The 16,431-nt window shown below is 40.2% G+C and overlaps 1 protein-coding gene and 1 pseudogene across 2 annotated transcripts in view; one reads left to right on the plus strand and one right to left on the minus strand.

Moving 5' to 3' along the window:
• Nucleotides 1-2,982: 2,982 nt before the first annotated feature.
• Nucleotides 2,983-4,538, minus strand: LOC104860100 (annotated as a pseudogene).
• Nucleotides 4,539-12,075: 7,537 nt separating this feature from the next.
• Nucleotides 12,076-16,431, plus strand: part of Pde8a (phosphodiesterase 8A) — a 67,946-nt gene continuing 63,590 nt past the window's right edge. The window contains exons 1-2 of one of the 2 annotated variants that reach the window (XM_010621132.3): nucleotides 12,076-12,153; nucleotides 13,701-13,891. In XM_010621132.3, the coding sequence (XP_010619434.1) occupies nucleotides 12,127-12,153; nucleotides 13,701-13,891 (218 nt within the window). In that variant the 5' untranslated portion in view covers nucleotides 12,076-12,126. The remainder of the gene's footprint in view (nucleotides 12,154-13,700; nucleotides 13,892-16,431) is intronic. The other variant, XM_010621133.2, reaches the window with a different exon arrangement.

A 16,431-nucleotide genomic window follows, 5' to 3' on the forward strand; every position in this document is an offset into this window, starting at 1 on the left:
TTTTTTTTTTAGTATCGGGGATCAAACTCAGCCCTTTGTGCTTACCAAGGCAGACACCAGGAACCACTGAGCTAAATCCCTGGCCCTGTCTCACCAACTTTTGATTTAGACCACATGCTCAGGGTTGTTTCCTAGGGGGGATGACCCTTTTCTCCGGAGCTGTCCACAGTTTTGTCCCTCTGCTTGTGCCCAACACTAGATATTTTATACATTTTTCTTACCCCAGTCATTAGCAATTAATACCTTTAACTTTTTCTCCTAATAAATAGCTTTATTATGTTTTTACTTTGTCAGCTGAGGATTTAGCTCAGTGGTGCCCACGCCTGCCTCACAAGCACAAGGTCCTGAATTTGATTCTTGGTACAAAAAAAAAAAAAAAAAAGAATTTAAAGTTTTTACTTTCTTAAACTTACTGATTTGAAAGTTTAGCATATTTCTCATTTCATGATAAAAAAGGTTTTAGACTGTGAATTTTGCCTCTAGATATAATTTAGCAATATCTAGTAAGTTTTATTACATAATCTCACATATTCTTTCTAAGAAATGTATAGATATGTTTTACATTTCCCTCTTTGGTTCAGCAGTTGTGCAAATTAATGTTTTAAAAATTTCTAGAGTTGAGGGATTTTTAAATTTTAAACCTGTATTCTTAATTTCTGTTTGCATATGATTGAAGAATAAAATCTCCAATTTTTACTTCTAAGAATATGTTGTAAAGTTTTCTTTGTGACTTAGTTATGTGTTTTACAATATTCATAAATATTTTTTCAGTATTTGAGATTGAACCAAGGACCTTTGTACTGAGCTATACTGTATCCTCAGCCCTTTATTTTTTATTTTTTATTTTTGAGGCAGGGTCTCACTAAGTTGCTAAGTTCCCCAGAGTAGGTTACAAACTTGGGATCCTCTTGCCTCAGCCTCCAAGAATGTTGGGATTCCAAATGTGTGCTACCATGGCTCATAAATATTTTCTCCCTCTTTTTATTTGGGCTCCTTTTTAAAATTTATTTACCTGATTCTTTGAAGTAAATTTCACTAAGATCTTCTGTCGAGGCACAAGACCTCAATTCATGTAAAGGACCCAAATGCTTCCTGAGTACTGCTTTGGTATAGCAGCATCCCTGTTGTTGATGCTCTTTCTGCTTTCTCTTGTGAAACTGTGCCCCCCCCCGTGCTGTACCAGAGCAGTGAGATGATTTTCCTTCTCTTTCTTTCTGCACTTTTTTCCTGAGCAGTTCCATTGTATTGTTCAAGCCCTAGGCCTCTCTCCTTTCTTGTTCTTTCATTCTTCATTTCTTTGAACTTAGCACATTAAAAAAGAAGAAGAAGAAGAAGAGGAAGAGGAAGAAGAAGAAGAAGGAAGAAGAGGGAGAGGGAGAAGGAGAAGAAGAAGAAGAAGAAGAAGAAGAGGAAGAGGAAGAAGAAGAAGGAAGGAGAGGGAGAGGGAGAAGAAGAGAAGAGAAGAAGAAAAGAAGAAAAGAAGAAGAAGCAGCAAGCAGCAGGGGCGTGGTGGTGCATGCCTGTAATCCCAGCACTCTGCAGGCTGAGGCAGGAGGATCGCTGTGAGTTCGAGATCAGCCTGGGCTACATAGTGAATTCCAGGGCTGTCTCAACTACACAGTGAGACCCTGTCTCAAAAAAACAAAACAAAAAAAGCTCCCTTTATGTTGTTCTCTCTCAGTGTCTCTTTGCTTCTCACTGCACTGTGCATGTGTGATCATGTAGACCAGATCTGTGTCTGACCCTTTCTCATGTGTCCTCTGAGTAATCTCTCTTTCTGATTTTTAAAAGTGTGGTAAAGTAAACACAACAAAGTTTACAATTTTAACCATTTTAAATGTATATATATAGCTCAGTAGTTTTGAATTCATAATGAATGCCATCACCACCATCTATCTCCAGAACACCTCTCATCCTGTAAAATGGAAACTTTGTTAAGCACTGAATTCCACATTCCTCACTCCTAGTCTTAGGTAACCACCCTTCTACTTTGTTTCTCTATGATTTGACAACTCTTAATTACTGTACCTCATGTGTATAATTATATGGAACTTATCTTTTTGTGATGGTTTTTTTCACTTAGCATGTCCATAAGGTTCTTTTTTATTATAGCATCCATCAGAACTTCCTTCCCTTTTATGGCTGGATAATATTCCATTGTGCAGCAGCAGTGTGGGCATACTTTTTATATGCATTGTGTGTGGGACGGGTACTGGGGATTGAACCCTGGGACTTCACATTGAGCTGTATCCCCAGCTACTTTATTTTTTACTTTTTATTTTAGAGACAGGGTCTCACTAAGTTGTCCAGACTTGGCTCAAACTTGTGATTTTCCTGCCTCATCCCCCCAAAATACTGGAATTAGAGGCATGTGCTATCATTCCCAATTCATTTTGTACCTTTCTTTGTACCATATCCATTCATCTGTTGATACATACGAGCTGTTTCCATATTTCAACTATTGTGAATAATTCTGTCTTGAACTTGGGTGTACAAATATCACTGCTGTCATTATTTATTTATTTAGCAGTACTGGGAGTTGGACCCTGGACCTTCATACTGAGATAAATTTCCAGCCCTTTTTATATTATATTTTACTTTTTCACTGCTGACACCATTTATTACAGTTAGGGGGGCTGCCACGTGCCTCGAACCCAGACAGCGTGCTGTAGAGGACACCCATGTGACTCCCACAGGGCAGCACAGCTGGAGTGGCTCTGGCCCCAGTCAAGGCCTGCAGACTGCGGCTCAGACCCTGCACGGCCGCCATCCTCTTTGTCTCTGTGGTCATCCACTCCGTGTCCCCCAGGTGTGCAAGCCTGGTCCATGAAGCTGCCAGCAGATGCCACAGGGCTGGACAAGCTTTCTGCAAACATCTCCCAATTCTAAAATTCTCTATTTCCAAAACAGGTCACAACACTAAGCTTTCAGCCCACACTTTCACTGCGCAATCTACAAACGCTTGCTTTGCAGTTGCAGGCCCTCTTTAGCATCGTGTGTGAAAGTGAATAAAAATCCATATAAAACAAATATTCAGATAGTTTCCATAGGAGCACAGATAAGTGTGACCCGTCTAGTCTCGTGGCTGTGCCTGTGCCAACTCTACTCTTACAAGATGTCCAGAACTAGCAGTAGTTAATGGTCCCAACCTGCAGCCAAGCTATCCTCACACCCACACCCGTGGCAGGCAGTGTCCACAGGTTGATGCTGGCAGAGGTGGGTGCCACTGGATGCAGCTTCATCTCGCGCTCGAAGACAAAGGGGCACAGGCAGGTTGCCAGTGTCCTGCTCCTCCACGCCAGGCAGGAAGCCTTGGTTCTGGACCCGCTACATGAGCCACCACCCTGGTCTCAACATCACGTAGTAGAGGGTCAGCCTCTGGAAGCCATTGAAAGTGGAAGCCATGGCAACGGTGTTCTCAAAGGGCATTCAGTCGTCAACGTGCACCTTGGGCAGGTCGCAGAGCTCTAGGCTGTCGCACATGGGCCCCCAGATGCTGGATGAGTAGTACTTCTGTCTTGGTTCTCTTCTGCAGCAGCGGCTTCACATACTCAGGGCTGTGCAGGATGCGGTTGAACAAGCCGTAGACCCGGTAGTTCATGTAGGACGTGAAGGTCTGCTCGATTGCCTCCTCCTCATCAGAGCTGGCCTGCTCCCTCCACACCAGCTTCTGGGCAATGATGTTCACCACCAGGGTGAAGGCCAATGCCACATAGTACCTGCCCTGCTCATGTACACCCCCGAGTCCATCGGGAAGTACTTGTCCACAGTGGGGTTGATCATGCTGGTGATCTCTTCAAGTTTGAGCTTCACATCCTTGGACCCAGGAAAGTCCCCTCTGATGCCCAGCAGATGCATGCTGAACCCAACCTCAGCCCCCAGGTTGAAGATGCAGTATGCATCTGACACGGCCTGCACAAAGGTCCCAGGGTCAGTGCAGCCACTTCCCATGTGGAAGCTGACGCTAACGACATCAATATTCAGCCCTTTTTTCTGGTTCCAGAAGGAGTCTTCTGGTTTTGAGTGTGGCACCAAATTTCGCACTGAGGCAACAGACAGCTTTGGAGTCATCAGTGGCAATCCATAAGACCAGCTTGGTCTTGCAGATGTGCCCGGGGCCACTTTCAGCAGCTCGACCTCACTGTTGAAGGTCATCATCTGGACCCTGCTGCTGGCTGCATACTTGATCTGCAGCACCTGCTTGCAGGGGTTGGTGTAGATGACCCTCACTGGGGGCACCCTGAGACTGCACTAGCTGAATCTCGGGGTCTTGCTCACACAGTCAAATCCTGTCCCAATGGCCCTGCTGACATTGAAATTTACTGCATAGAAGGGGGTGACTCAAGGGAGAGCTTTCAGCCTGCGAAGATGCTTCTTGAGAACGTCCCCCGGGTCTGCGACCTAAAAGGCATCCTTGTCTTTGGAGGAGGAGACCTCGTTGATCTGGACCAGGATGCCTTTGGCTGTGAAGCCTTCATAGAGGAAGTAGCAGTCGAAGCTGCCGGAGCTGCTGCTCATGATTTCTCCACACCTCTGCACCCAGCAAGGTGGAACACTAACAGAGGGAATGCAGGCCAGTGCGTCCTTGGAGCAGCAGCCAAAATGTTCTGAGAACTTGCCTCAGGGTTACCACAAGCAGGAAGCAGGGCGACCAAATACTTCTGGGGACAGATCTGTTGGGGGAGATCCCAACCATACACTCCTAGATTCCTTGAAGGAGGAGCCTCAAACCCAACACTGTTTTCTCCAGCAGCACACTGAAAATCCCTCACTCAGAGTGCCTGGGCACCATGGGCCGGCCCCATGGGAGCACCAGGCCAAGACTGAGTTGGGAAGAGCTGGGACCGAGCTGGGACAGAGCTGGAACCAGGCCACAGTGCTGGGCCTCCCTGAGCCCATGGGTGATGCCATTGGGAAGTGGCACCAAGCTGCTGCTGCTGGTGGCAAATGACCTTTTTATATTTTATTTTGAAACAAAGTCTTGCTGAGTTGCCCAGGCTGGCCAGCTGACCTTCAACTTGTGATCCTCCTCCATCAGCCTCCTGAGTAGCTGGTGCTTTCAGTTCTTCTGGGGATATACCCAGAGTGGGATTGCTCGGTCATCTGGGAATTTTGTCAATTTTCTATTTCTACCAACAATGCTTACTAGTTCCACTTTCTTTCTTTCTTTTTTTTTTTTTAATCAGGGATTGAACTCAGTATCTTGCACTTGGGAGGCAGGTGCAGAACCTCTGAGCTAAATCCTCGGCCCCAATTCCACTTTCTTTACATCCTTGCCAACACTGATTATTTCCTGGTTTTTTTTTTGTAGTAGCCATCTTAATGGAGTGACATAGTGTCTCACTATAGTTTTGATTTGCATTTCCCCAATAATTAGTGATATTGGACATCTTTTCAAGTACTTATTGGCCATTTGTATATCTTTTAACAAATGTCTACTCAGGTCTTTGCCTATTTTTGAACTGATTGTTTTTTGTTGAGTTGTAGGAGTTTCCATATATGCTAGATATAAATCTCTTATCAGATATATGATTTTAAAATATTTTCCCCCATTCTGTGGATTTCTTTTTTTTCCCCTCATTGAGTTTATTGGTACATTTTAGGTATACAGTACAGTTACATTCATTATTGAGATCTTGTACCTTTACATGACTGGTCTTGGTTCTCATTTCTTCCCCTTGTCCCTGCCCTCCCTTCACCCCCTCCTCCCCTCCCCATTTACGAACACTTTATTTCCATTTTTTCATTTTCTCCTATTTTTTTCTTTTCCCTTATTACCTTTCCCCTACCTGTCCCACTTTCCCTACACCTTTAGCCCTTTTCTTCCTATTTCACATAATCAGTTATCTCATTAGGATCTTACGTTGGATTTCCTTTTAAATTCTGTTGATAATTGTCTTTTGATGCACAAAGTTTTAAAATTTTGATGAAAAGTGTCAGTTTTTTCTTTTTCTGCCAGTGCCATTGGTATCAAATCTAAGAAATTATTGCCAAGTCCATTATTGTGAAGCTTTTGTCCTGTTTTCTTTAAGAGTTTTATATTTGGGATCTTATGTTTAGATCTTCAGTCCATTTTGAGTTTATTTTTTAATACAGCTTTAGGTGAGCATCCAACTTCACTCTTTGAATGTGGATATACAGTTTTCCTAGCACCATTTTTGCAGGCTATTCTCTGCCCCATTGAATGGCCATGGCACCCTTGTTAAAAAATTACTGGACCATATTTGCAAGAATTTCTATTTGGGCTGTTTAAATGCATCAGTCTATATGGTATGTCTGTCTTTATGCCACTACCACTTTGCTTTGATCACTGTAGCTTTGTAGCACATTTTGAAATCAGAAAATGAGTCTTATGGGTTTATTTTTCAGGGTTGTTTTGGTTATTCAGGTTTCCTTGAGGTTCCATATGAATTTTAGGGTGGATTTTTGTGTTTCTGCAAAAAACATCATTGAAATTTTAGTAGGGATCCCATTGAACATGTAGGTTGCTTTGGGGGTAGTAGTATTGATATCTTAGCATTATTAAATCTTCCAGTCCATAACTGTGGGATAGGTTTGCATTTATTTATTTATGTCAACTACTTTATTCTTTTTTGTAATACTACAAGTGGATTTTTTGGCAATTTCCTTTTCACAGTGTTCATTGTTGATATATAGTAATGAATTTGATTTTTGTGTGTTGTCTTTATATTGTACTTTGCTAAACTCATTTATTAGTTGTAACATGTTTGGGTTTTTTTGCAGCATCTTTAAGGGTTTCTATATATATGATTATATCACTTAGGAACACAAATAATGTTACTCCTTTTCCATTTTGGGTACCTTATTAGTTTTCTTGCCTAGTACTTCTGGTTAGAACTTTCAGTTGTATGTGAATAAAAGTAATGAAAGCAGGCTTTTTATTTCTGATCTTAACAGAAAAGCTTTTAGTCCTCACTATTGAGTATATTTTCATGTATAGGCCTTACTGTTTTGAGGTAGTTCCTGTCTATACTTAATTTATTGACTATTTTTTGTCCTAAAAAGTTGTTGAATTTTGTCAGATGCTTTTTCCGCATCAACTGAGATCATGTGGGTTTTCTCCTTCATTCTGTTAATGAGGTATGTTGTATTGATTGATTCCCAATAATGACCACCATTCAGTCATGGTGTATATGCCCTTTTAATATGCTGCTGAATTCAATTTACAATATTGAGAATTTCCGCATCAGTGTTCTTACAGGAATGTTGGCCTATGTCATTTTCTGGCAGTTTCTGTGCCTAGCCTTGATAACAGGTAATGATGGCCTCATGGAATGCACAAGGAAGTAGTCCTTTCTCTTCATTGTTTGGAGAGTTTTGAAGATTTGTATTAGTTCTTTAAATGTTTGATAGAATTCACCATGAAGCCATAATATCCATTGCTTTTCTTTGGGAGATCTTTGATTACTGACTCAATCTCCTTACTAGTTTTAGATCAAATTTTGTGTTTCTTTGTGATTTAATCTTGATAGGTTTTATGTTTCTAGGAATTTGTCCATTTCATCCAGGTTATCCAGTTTGTTGGAGAATAGTTATTTGTGGTACTGTTTTTTTGTTCTGTTTTGTTTTTTTGAGACAGGGTCTCACTATGTAGTGGAGATTGACCTGGAACTCACTATGTAGCCCAGACTGGTCTCAAACTCACAGTGATCCTCCTGCCTCAGCCTCCCGAGTGCTGGGATTACAGGCGTGTGCCACCATGCCTGGCTTTTGGTACTATTTTATAATCCTCTTTTTATAGAATTGGTAATAATGGCCCCACTTTCAGTTGTGATTTTAATAATTTAAGTCTCCTCCCTTTTTTTCCTTAGTAATCTAACTAAAACTTTGTCATCTTGTTGGTTTTTCCCCCCCTAAGAACCAATTTTTTAGTTTCATTGATTTTTCTGTTGTTTGTTCTCTTTCGTGGATCTCTGCTTTTATCTTTATTATTTTCTTCCTTCTGCTAGCTTTGGGTTTAGTTTATTCTTTTCTTTCAGATCTTTATGTTGTAAAGCTAGCTGGGTAACTTGAGATCTTTCTTTTTTTATTGCAAATGTTCATAGCTGTACGCACCCCAATCCCCCTTGGTCAGCATGTCTGTGATCAGAACACAGATCCCTCATATTTGTAGGTCAGGATCCCTTTTGCTTACCCTGGCTTTCACAAGTTGTGTTCAGGTTGCTATAGGAACACATGTGTAGGCTGGGGCTGGATAGCTGCTTGTGCTAAGAGCTGAAATTGACTGCAATTTACTGTCTGGTTCTTCTGAAAGTCGCAAGCTTCTATAGACGCAGAGTTCCCCAAATAGTTACATTAGATAAGTCTGCCAGTGCAGGTGGAGAGATTCCCAGTATTTCTTACTCCACCATCTCCCCAGAGACCTGTCTTTTTAAACTTTCCTGGGGCTCTTGGACCATCTTCTCTTTCAGAAATTCTAGCTTTGGTATCCAGCTTTACCTCCCAGTGAGGCTGGCCCACAGGTCCAGAGGACAGGTGGTGCCAGTAGTCTGTTCTCCTGATCCTTCCACCTTATAAACAAATCCTCCTCCCAAGTCTTTGGTCTAAAACGGTAATGACCCTCATTCTTATGTCTTTTGAGAGAGAAAATTAGTACAAAAGCAAATCAGAAAGCTAGCCAGTGGCCTGTGAATAGTGGACCTCTGCTTCTTGCAGTTAGAATTATTTATGGGTTTCCCATCAGCTTGTTAAGTTTTTACGTGGGTTTCCCTCATCACTAAGCAGATTTTGTTACATGTGTTTTGAGAGGAGAGATGGGAATTGGGCAGCCCGGAAGGAAACATTTTGTCAGAGTCTTATAGATGTACTTCTTCCCTTGCTGTTCTAGGTATGAGTCACACCATCACCCCGTGGGGCAGGGTAGGGAATCTTTTCAGTGTATATAGAGTCTCAGGGAAGATTGCAAGATGTGTCTCTTCCTCTGGATGTAAGAGCAATGCCAGAATTCATCACCTGGGGCTGAATTTCAGCCCAACCTTTTTCTCCCTTGGACTCCTTTGCACAGAGATGAATCAAGCCTTCCAATGACCCTGGTAGATGGTACAGGGTATGGAGCTAAACAGATGGTCTTTGCTACTCTCACCACACTGCTGTGAGGATATAGTGAGCTCAGGTATGTCCAGCTCTTAGCACTATGACCAGAACTTGCTAAGCCGTGTGTTTGTGTTATGATTACTATAACTCATTGGGGTTTCATCAGGACATAGTATGTTTTAGTGTCATATGGATAAACACCTACTGATAAGAACTATTATACTCCTCTGAAAAATGAAGTATCAACTAGTTCTCAAAGAGGTTTCTTTGATATCCCATGATTCTGACTGCTGGATTGCATTATTAATATGCCGTTTTATAAGATTAATTCCCTACCAAGAGAAAACTGGAAATAAGCACAGAAGGAACCAAGATTTATTTGGTATATACTATTTGGGGGCTTTTTTTCATTAAGTTTATTGATACATTTTGGGTGTATAATACAGTTACATTCATCATTGGGATCTTGTACCTTTATGTGCTGTATCTTGGTTCTTATTTTTTCCCCATTCCCCTGTTCTCTCTTCAAACTCTTCACCCCCTCCCATTTACAAAGAATTTGTTTCCATTTTTTCCTTTTCTAATATTTTTCCTTTCCCTTCTTTCCATTTCCCCACCCCTCCCACTTCCCCTACTCCATTTAGACATTTTCTTCCTATTTCATATTATCTACTATACATTTTGATTCTTATTTACACTTTTAGTTTCTCACACCAGGGAAACTATTTGGTGATGTACACGTATGTATCCGATTTATATCACTTCAGAGTATGGCCTCAGTGTGCATCCGTTTAGCTATAAATGTCTCTAGTTTCTCATATGTTATGGCTAGTACTCTCATTTTATTTAAAAAAAAATTTTTTTTTGGTACTGGGGATCGAACTTGGGACCTTGTGCTTGCAAGGCAGGCGGCAGAACCACTGAGCTAAATCCCCAGCCCCAAAACATATCTTCTTTAACCAGTCTCCAGTTGATGGGAAAATGGACTATTTCCAAGCTTTTGCTATTACAAACTGTGTCACTATGAACATGGGTGTGCATATATCACCGTGGTATGACTCTTTTAATTCTTTTGGGAAGATAACTGCAGAGGACTAGCTGGATCCAATAGGACCTCTAATCCTAGTTGTTCAAGGTATCTCCATATTGATTTCCACAATGATTGTACCAGTCTGCAATCCCGACAACAATGGAGAAGGGTTCCTATCTCCCCACAACCCTGCCAGCATTTGTCACTCATTTCTTGATAGCAGCCATTCTTTCTTGGGTGAGGTGGAATCTTAGTTTTGTTTTCAATTGCATCTCTCAAATGATCAGTGACGTTGAACATTTTTTTTCATATGTTTATTTGTTGCTGTGTCTGAGAAATATCTGTTCATTTCAGATGCCTATTTTTGAACTGTATCTTTATATTTGGGGGGGTCTGACTTTTTAAAAGTTCATTATACATTCTAGATAGTAGTCCTTTGTCTGAGGAATAGGTGATAAAAATTTTTCCCCACGTCGTAGGTTGTCTCTTAGCTCTGTTGGTCTCTCTTGCAGTGCAAAAGCTTTTTAATAAGATGAGATCCCAGTTGTTGATTCTTTGTGCTAGTTCCCATGCTACTGCGGTTTTGTTCATAAAGTGTTTTTCTATGCCAATGCCTTCAGGAGTTCTACCTAACTTATCTTCTAGCAAGTTTAATGTTTGTTTTAATATTTAGATCTTTGATCCACATTGATTTTAGTTTAGTGCATGGTGAAAGATAGGGGCCTTGTTTTGATCTTTGGCAGGTTGAAATACAATTTTTTTAACACCATTTATTAAAGAGGCTTTCTTTCCTCCAGTGAGGATGGTTGGCTCCTTTATCAGAGTTGAGGCAGCTGAGTACCTCTGGAGTTGTTTCTGCATCTTCTGATATATTCCACTGATCCTCAGGTCAGTTTCTTTGCCAGTACCATGCTGTTTTTATCACAGTGGCTTTGTAGTATAATTTCAAGTTGGGGATTGTGATACCCCCATCATGTCTTTGTTGCCTAGAATTGTTTTTGCTATTCGAGGTCTCTTCTGGTTCCAAACGAATTTTTGGATTTTTTTCTAGTTCTGTAAAATATACTGTTGGAATTTCAGTTGGGATTGCCTTGAGTCTTTATAGCAGTTTTGGAAGTATGGCCATTTTCACTATATTGTTTCTTCCTACCCAGGCACAAGGGATGTCTTTCCACTTTCTTATATTGTCTTTGACCTCTTTTTTCAGAGTGCTGTAGTTTTCAGTGTACAGGTCTTTTGTTTCCTTCATTAGATTCCTAGTTATTTCCTTTTTTTTCTGTATGCTATTGTGAAAGGAATTGTTTCCCTAATTTCTTTCTCAATGAGTCTGTTGTTTGTATACAAGAAGGCTATTGATTTTTGAGTGTTGACCTTGTATCCAGCTACTCTACTGAATCTATCAATTCTAGAGATCTTTGGTGTAGTTTTTTGGTTCTTCTATGTAAAGTATGTCATTGGCAAATAATGATAGTTTAACTTTGGGGTCTTTTTATATTGTAGTCTAATTTGATCTTACTAGAAGTCTTTGGTGTAGTTTTTTGGTTCTTCTATGTAAAGTATGTCATTGGCAAATAATGATAGTTTAACTTTGGGGTCTTTTTATATTGTAGTCTAATTTGATCTTTGTAACAAATGAAAAATTGAGGCTAAGAAAGGTTGAATAATTCCTCAAGGTCACACATGCCTAGTAAAAGGCAATTCTGAGATCAGATTCTTTTTATTTCTCTTTTCTTGCTTCGATTTCTTTTGGGGTTTATAGGGAGCTCCTTGAATTCATTTTACTTATTTCTCTATTTATATAATTTTTACTGGCATATTTTACTTTTTTCTGTGGCACTGAGTAATGAGAAAAAATTATTTATTTTTTATTTTAAAAAAATTTTTGGTACCAGGGATCAAACTCAGGACCTTGTGCTTGCAAGATAGGCACCTTGCCATTGAGCTAAATCCCTGGACCTGAGAGAAAAATTTAAAGAAAACTGTCCATTTTAAAGCAAATCTCTTTCTTACAGGTAGCACTAGCCGATGTGCAGTTTGGCCCCATGAGATTTCATCAAGATCAGCTTCAGGTACTAATGAACCATGTGACAGTCATCACTTGTTGATTTTCTTTGAAAGTATGTGTGTGGGAGGGGAGGCCTGACATTATATATTTAAAACATTTAAGTCTTCTAAAATAATAGCATTACATCAGTGTTACATTTCTTGAAATTTGATATTAAGGGATGTAGTTATATAAGAGAACGTCCTTTCCTTAGAAATGCACATTGAGTTATTTGAAGGTAAGGACTTATCTGGAACCTGCTTTAAGTTGCTTCAGCAATAAAGAAAAAAATGTTTAATTGGCTGTGTGACCATGTGCATGTACAGAGAGAGCAAAAGTGGCAAAATATTAATGATGAGTCTAGAGGAAGGATATCCAGGTATTCATTGTCATTCGCAACTTTCCTGTAGACTTAAAAGTTTCCATAATAAAAAGTTAAAAACATAGTGTTCTCAATGTTGCTGAATCAGCCCTATTTGAAAATATATATTATTTGTCTAGTCCAAAATATGAAAGAGAAAATACCTGATTGTACTCAGCAGGCCAGTGCAGGAGGATCATTGTGAGTTCAAGGCCAGCCTGAATTACATAGCAAGACACTATCTCAAAAAAAAATTTTTTTTTGAAGTCTAGCCACGTTATTTGGGGCTTCCTACACACACACACACACACACACACACACACACACACACACACACTTACTATTACATTTTATTAAAATGTGAAAAGGGCCAACACAAGTGTATATGGTCTTATGTCCTTGCATTTGTGGTGTGTCTGTGCTGTGAGTATATTTAAAAGAAGTAAGCCGTAGGGAAGAATGTTTCTATCTTACTTTGTGATCTTTCAGTTTCCGAGGCTACTCCATCTTCATTCAACCACCATTGCCCCGTGAGGGAGTTGGGCTTTAGGGGGTGGTGCAGAGGTTCTCCTGAACCAGATTTGGCTGGATTGGGGAGAAGGCGCAATCCAGAACAGGAAGAGACTTCCCCAATCCAGACCAAGCCCTGGAACAGCCAGGCACTATCCTGGGCATCAGTGTGAACACTGCTTCCTGTACCTGGGGTTGTATCTAGCCCACTTAACTGGAAGGCTTTGAAATGTAATGTTTTGGCCTACTTTAAATCTTCCCTTTTATAATCAAAGTGAAAATTTTAACTTGGAGGAATTTAATAAATTCTTGAATGAAAAAATTTAAATACATTGTATAAACAATTATGTTTCCTAATTGTTTCACTGAAATACTAGCATTTGCCGTCTCAGATATGTGCTGTTAACTTTGTTTGCTAAAATATTTATATGTTTTAATTAATCTCATTTCTAGATAAAAAGGTTTAAGTCTTTCTTGAGTTCTTCCAATGGGTTTACTAGCAAGAGAAGTACATAGAAAATAACACTCATTGAGGGAGCTGACTGAGCCCCTGGGTTATGTGAGGGAGAGGGATTTGAACAGATAAATTGTTATATTCACATCTGTGTCCTTGCTTTGAAGTATTTGGGAATTTTCTGTAAGAAATGATAGTTCTAACAACATATTGTTTTTATAAAAGTGTTTGTGCCCTTTTGTTTCAGGTACTTTTAGTGTTTACCAAAGAAGATAACCAGTGTAATGGATTCTGCAGGGCATGTGAAAAAGCAGGGTTTAAGTGCACAGTCACCAAGGAGGCACAGGCTGTCCTTGCCTGCTTCCTGGACAAACACCACGACATCATCATCATCGACCACAGGAATCCTGGACAGCTGGATGCAGAGGCACTGTGCAGGTGAGCACGAGACTCGGGCCTAAATAGTCTCGTTGGTACTTGTGATAAGAAATGCAGCCTGCAAACACATTAAGTTGAATCTAGTCTCTATCCCTACACTGTATGTAAATTAAGCAAGACAACAGAACCACATTATTTCAAGAATTAATCTTTTATCTTGCTTTCTTTACTTTGTTTAAAAAAGTGGAAAATATAAATGAGAAACATGGATTAAGATGAAAGCCAGTATTTAATTACCTACAACTAAAAAATCTGTGTACTACTGCAACAAGAATTATAATTTTCCAGATTGTTTTGAAAGTCATAATAAAAATTTCAAAATTGTCCTCTAATGTTAGATAAATGTACCTTATTTAGAAATATTTGCACAATATTAAAGAAAGAATTCTGGGTTGCAGACATAATTATAAGAAAAGTGCTTTTTAAAATTAAAGAACATTAGGCCGGGGATTTAGCTCAGTGGTTCTGGCACCTGCTTCACAAGCTCAAGGTCTAGAGTTTGATCCCCGGTACCCACCCCCCAAAATTAAAGAACATTACTTGCTATGGATGTCTGTGAGGCAAAAAAAAAATATTATCCATTTAATAGGGAAAGACAAATCATAACTTCAGTGGAATGTAAAATTTCATAAAAGTAATTTAAGGATATTTAAATCTTGACTTTTAATAGGTAGAAAAGGTTAAGCCAAATATAACAAGAGTTAAAAATTAATGTGACAGACAGATAACATCACATCAAAGGATTGTGCAGGGTACTTGGTGATTTCAATATATGCTTATTTCCTTGGCAGTGATAACCCACATTTCTGGTGGTCAGACCAGGTTACTTTTACCTCAGCATGATTTGCCTCCAGTAGAACTTCCCCTCTGGCCTTGATGTGGTCCTTGGAGCGCTGCCTGTGTTCCTGGCCTGTTTCAGTCTAGTTGACTTTGCAGTAAGCCATTATCATCATAGCCAGTATTTGTTTGACGTGTCATCTGGCCAGTCACCTAGCACATACCCTGCCAAGAGAAATGAAGAAAGCTCTAGCTGGGTAGAGGGAGACCCAGGTCCTAGCTCAGCTTTTCCTTGAACAAGCTACTTGGCTGTGGGGTAACTCTTTGCCTTCTCTGGGAATGTTTTATCTTAGTTGTGAGCTTGGAACACTTGCTTTCCAAGATCCTGTCTCTCTGTAACATTTAATGGACGTCACTCAGAGAAAGGGAAAAAATAAGTTGGGTGATGTTTGAGCATGGATTCATCCTCTTGGTAGGATGCTCAAGGCAGTGTATCTAAGGAGGGCCAGAGGGCTGCCAAGATAGACATAGTACAGGGGGTGGGAGCAGATGCTGAGGAGAGCTTGGCCTCATTCCCAGTCTTTTCCAGACCCAAACCTAGCCACAGCTGGGTGCTGCACGATAGAAGTTGATACTCATAAAGATGACTTTGCGGTATCATTCTGTATTGTGAAAGAAAAGTGAAATTATATTCGTTATCCTCCTCTTTTTATTGTATTGAAATATATATAATATAAAGTTATTCACTGCTTTTTAAGAGAAGAACATGTACTATCATTATACATTTTAGGAATATTCTAAACATGTGGGAGCTAATGCACTTAAGAAATTTTTATTGAGCCTGTATAAGAGGATTTTATAGACCAAAAATAAAATGAAAAACTTGTCTTTTAGAAGCTTATTAACTAGTGGAGCTGAAGTATTTAAATGAAATGTTAATGTTACATAAAACTCAGTCAAAAGCACACAAATACCTAGTTCCAAAAGTATTAATCCATTCTCTCATGTAAGCAACTATTTCATAGAGTTGTAGAATAAAGAATGGGAGCTGGGCTGCTTGATGTTTGATCTAGAGCAGCATGGGAGGTCTGGTGTCCATATGCTGTGCCCTGGGGCCTGGGCCTCCCCAAAGGAAAGCTCTGAGTTTCACAAGTTCTCTCTTCAGATTTGCGTTGCTAGAGCTATCTGTTCCTGACCCCAGAATGACTTGCTAAGGTTCAAGGATAGGATTTGTGTTGCAGCAAGGTATCTTCTCTCTGAGCTGAGTATATCCTCACTGCCAGCAGCAGCTCCTCACAGAGCAGGGTTTCATATTCCAGATCCATTGAGGTACCGTGTACCTCTGAAGCCCCTCTTCTAGTTGGTAGCTCTTAGCAGGATGGCTGCAGAATGGAAAAGCTCACATAGGTTTGGATGGACCAGTGAAGAGCAAACAGAGCAGTCCTTCCTGTCCCCTGTGCTAGCCGGAGAGCAGACTTGTACAAATGCAGTCCCTGATCACATTGCTTTCCTGATGGCCATGGTGCAACACTGCCCAAGAACCTCAAGTCTTTCTTGCTACTGTGTTCTACCAAATCATCTTCATTTTGTTTGGTGACTTGAATGTGGGGTTTGGTGTCTTTGTGCCATTCATAGTGAGACTTCCAAAGGCAAGAACAAAGTCAGACGCTGGCCCTTACCTGGTTTATCTTCCTTAAGATCCTCCCTAGAAGATGCCTGTTTCTTCATGTAACCCCTGCAGATCCCTGCTCCTCCACTGGCTT

This window comes from Fukomys damarensis, unplaced genomic scaffold, assembly GCF_012274545.1.
Source record: "Fukomys damarensis isolate Sample0158 unplaced genomic scaffold, DMR_v1.0_HiC HiC_scaffold_7, whole genome shotgun sequence".
NCBI classification, from domain to species: Eukaryota; Metazoa; Chordata; class Mammalia; order Rodentia; family Bathyergidae; genus Fukomys; species Fukomys damarensis.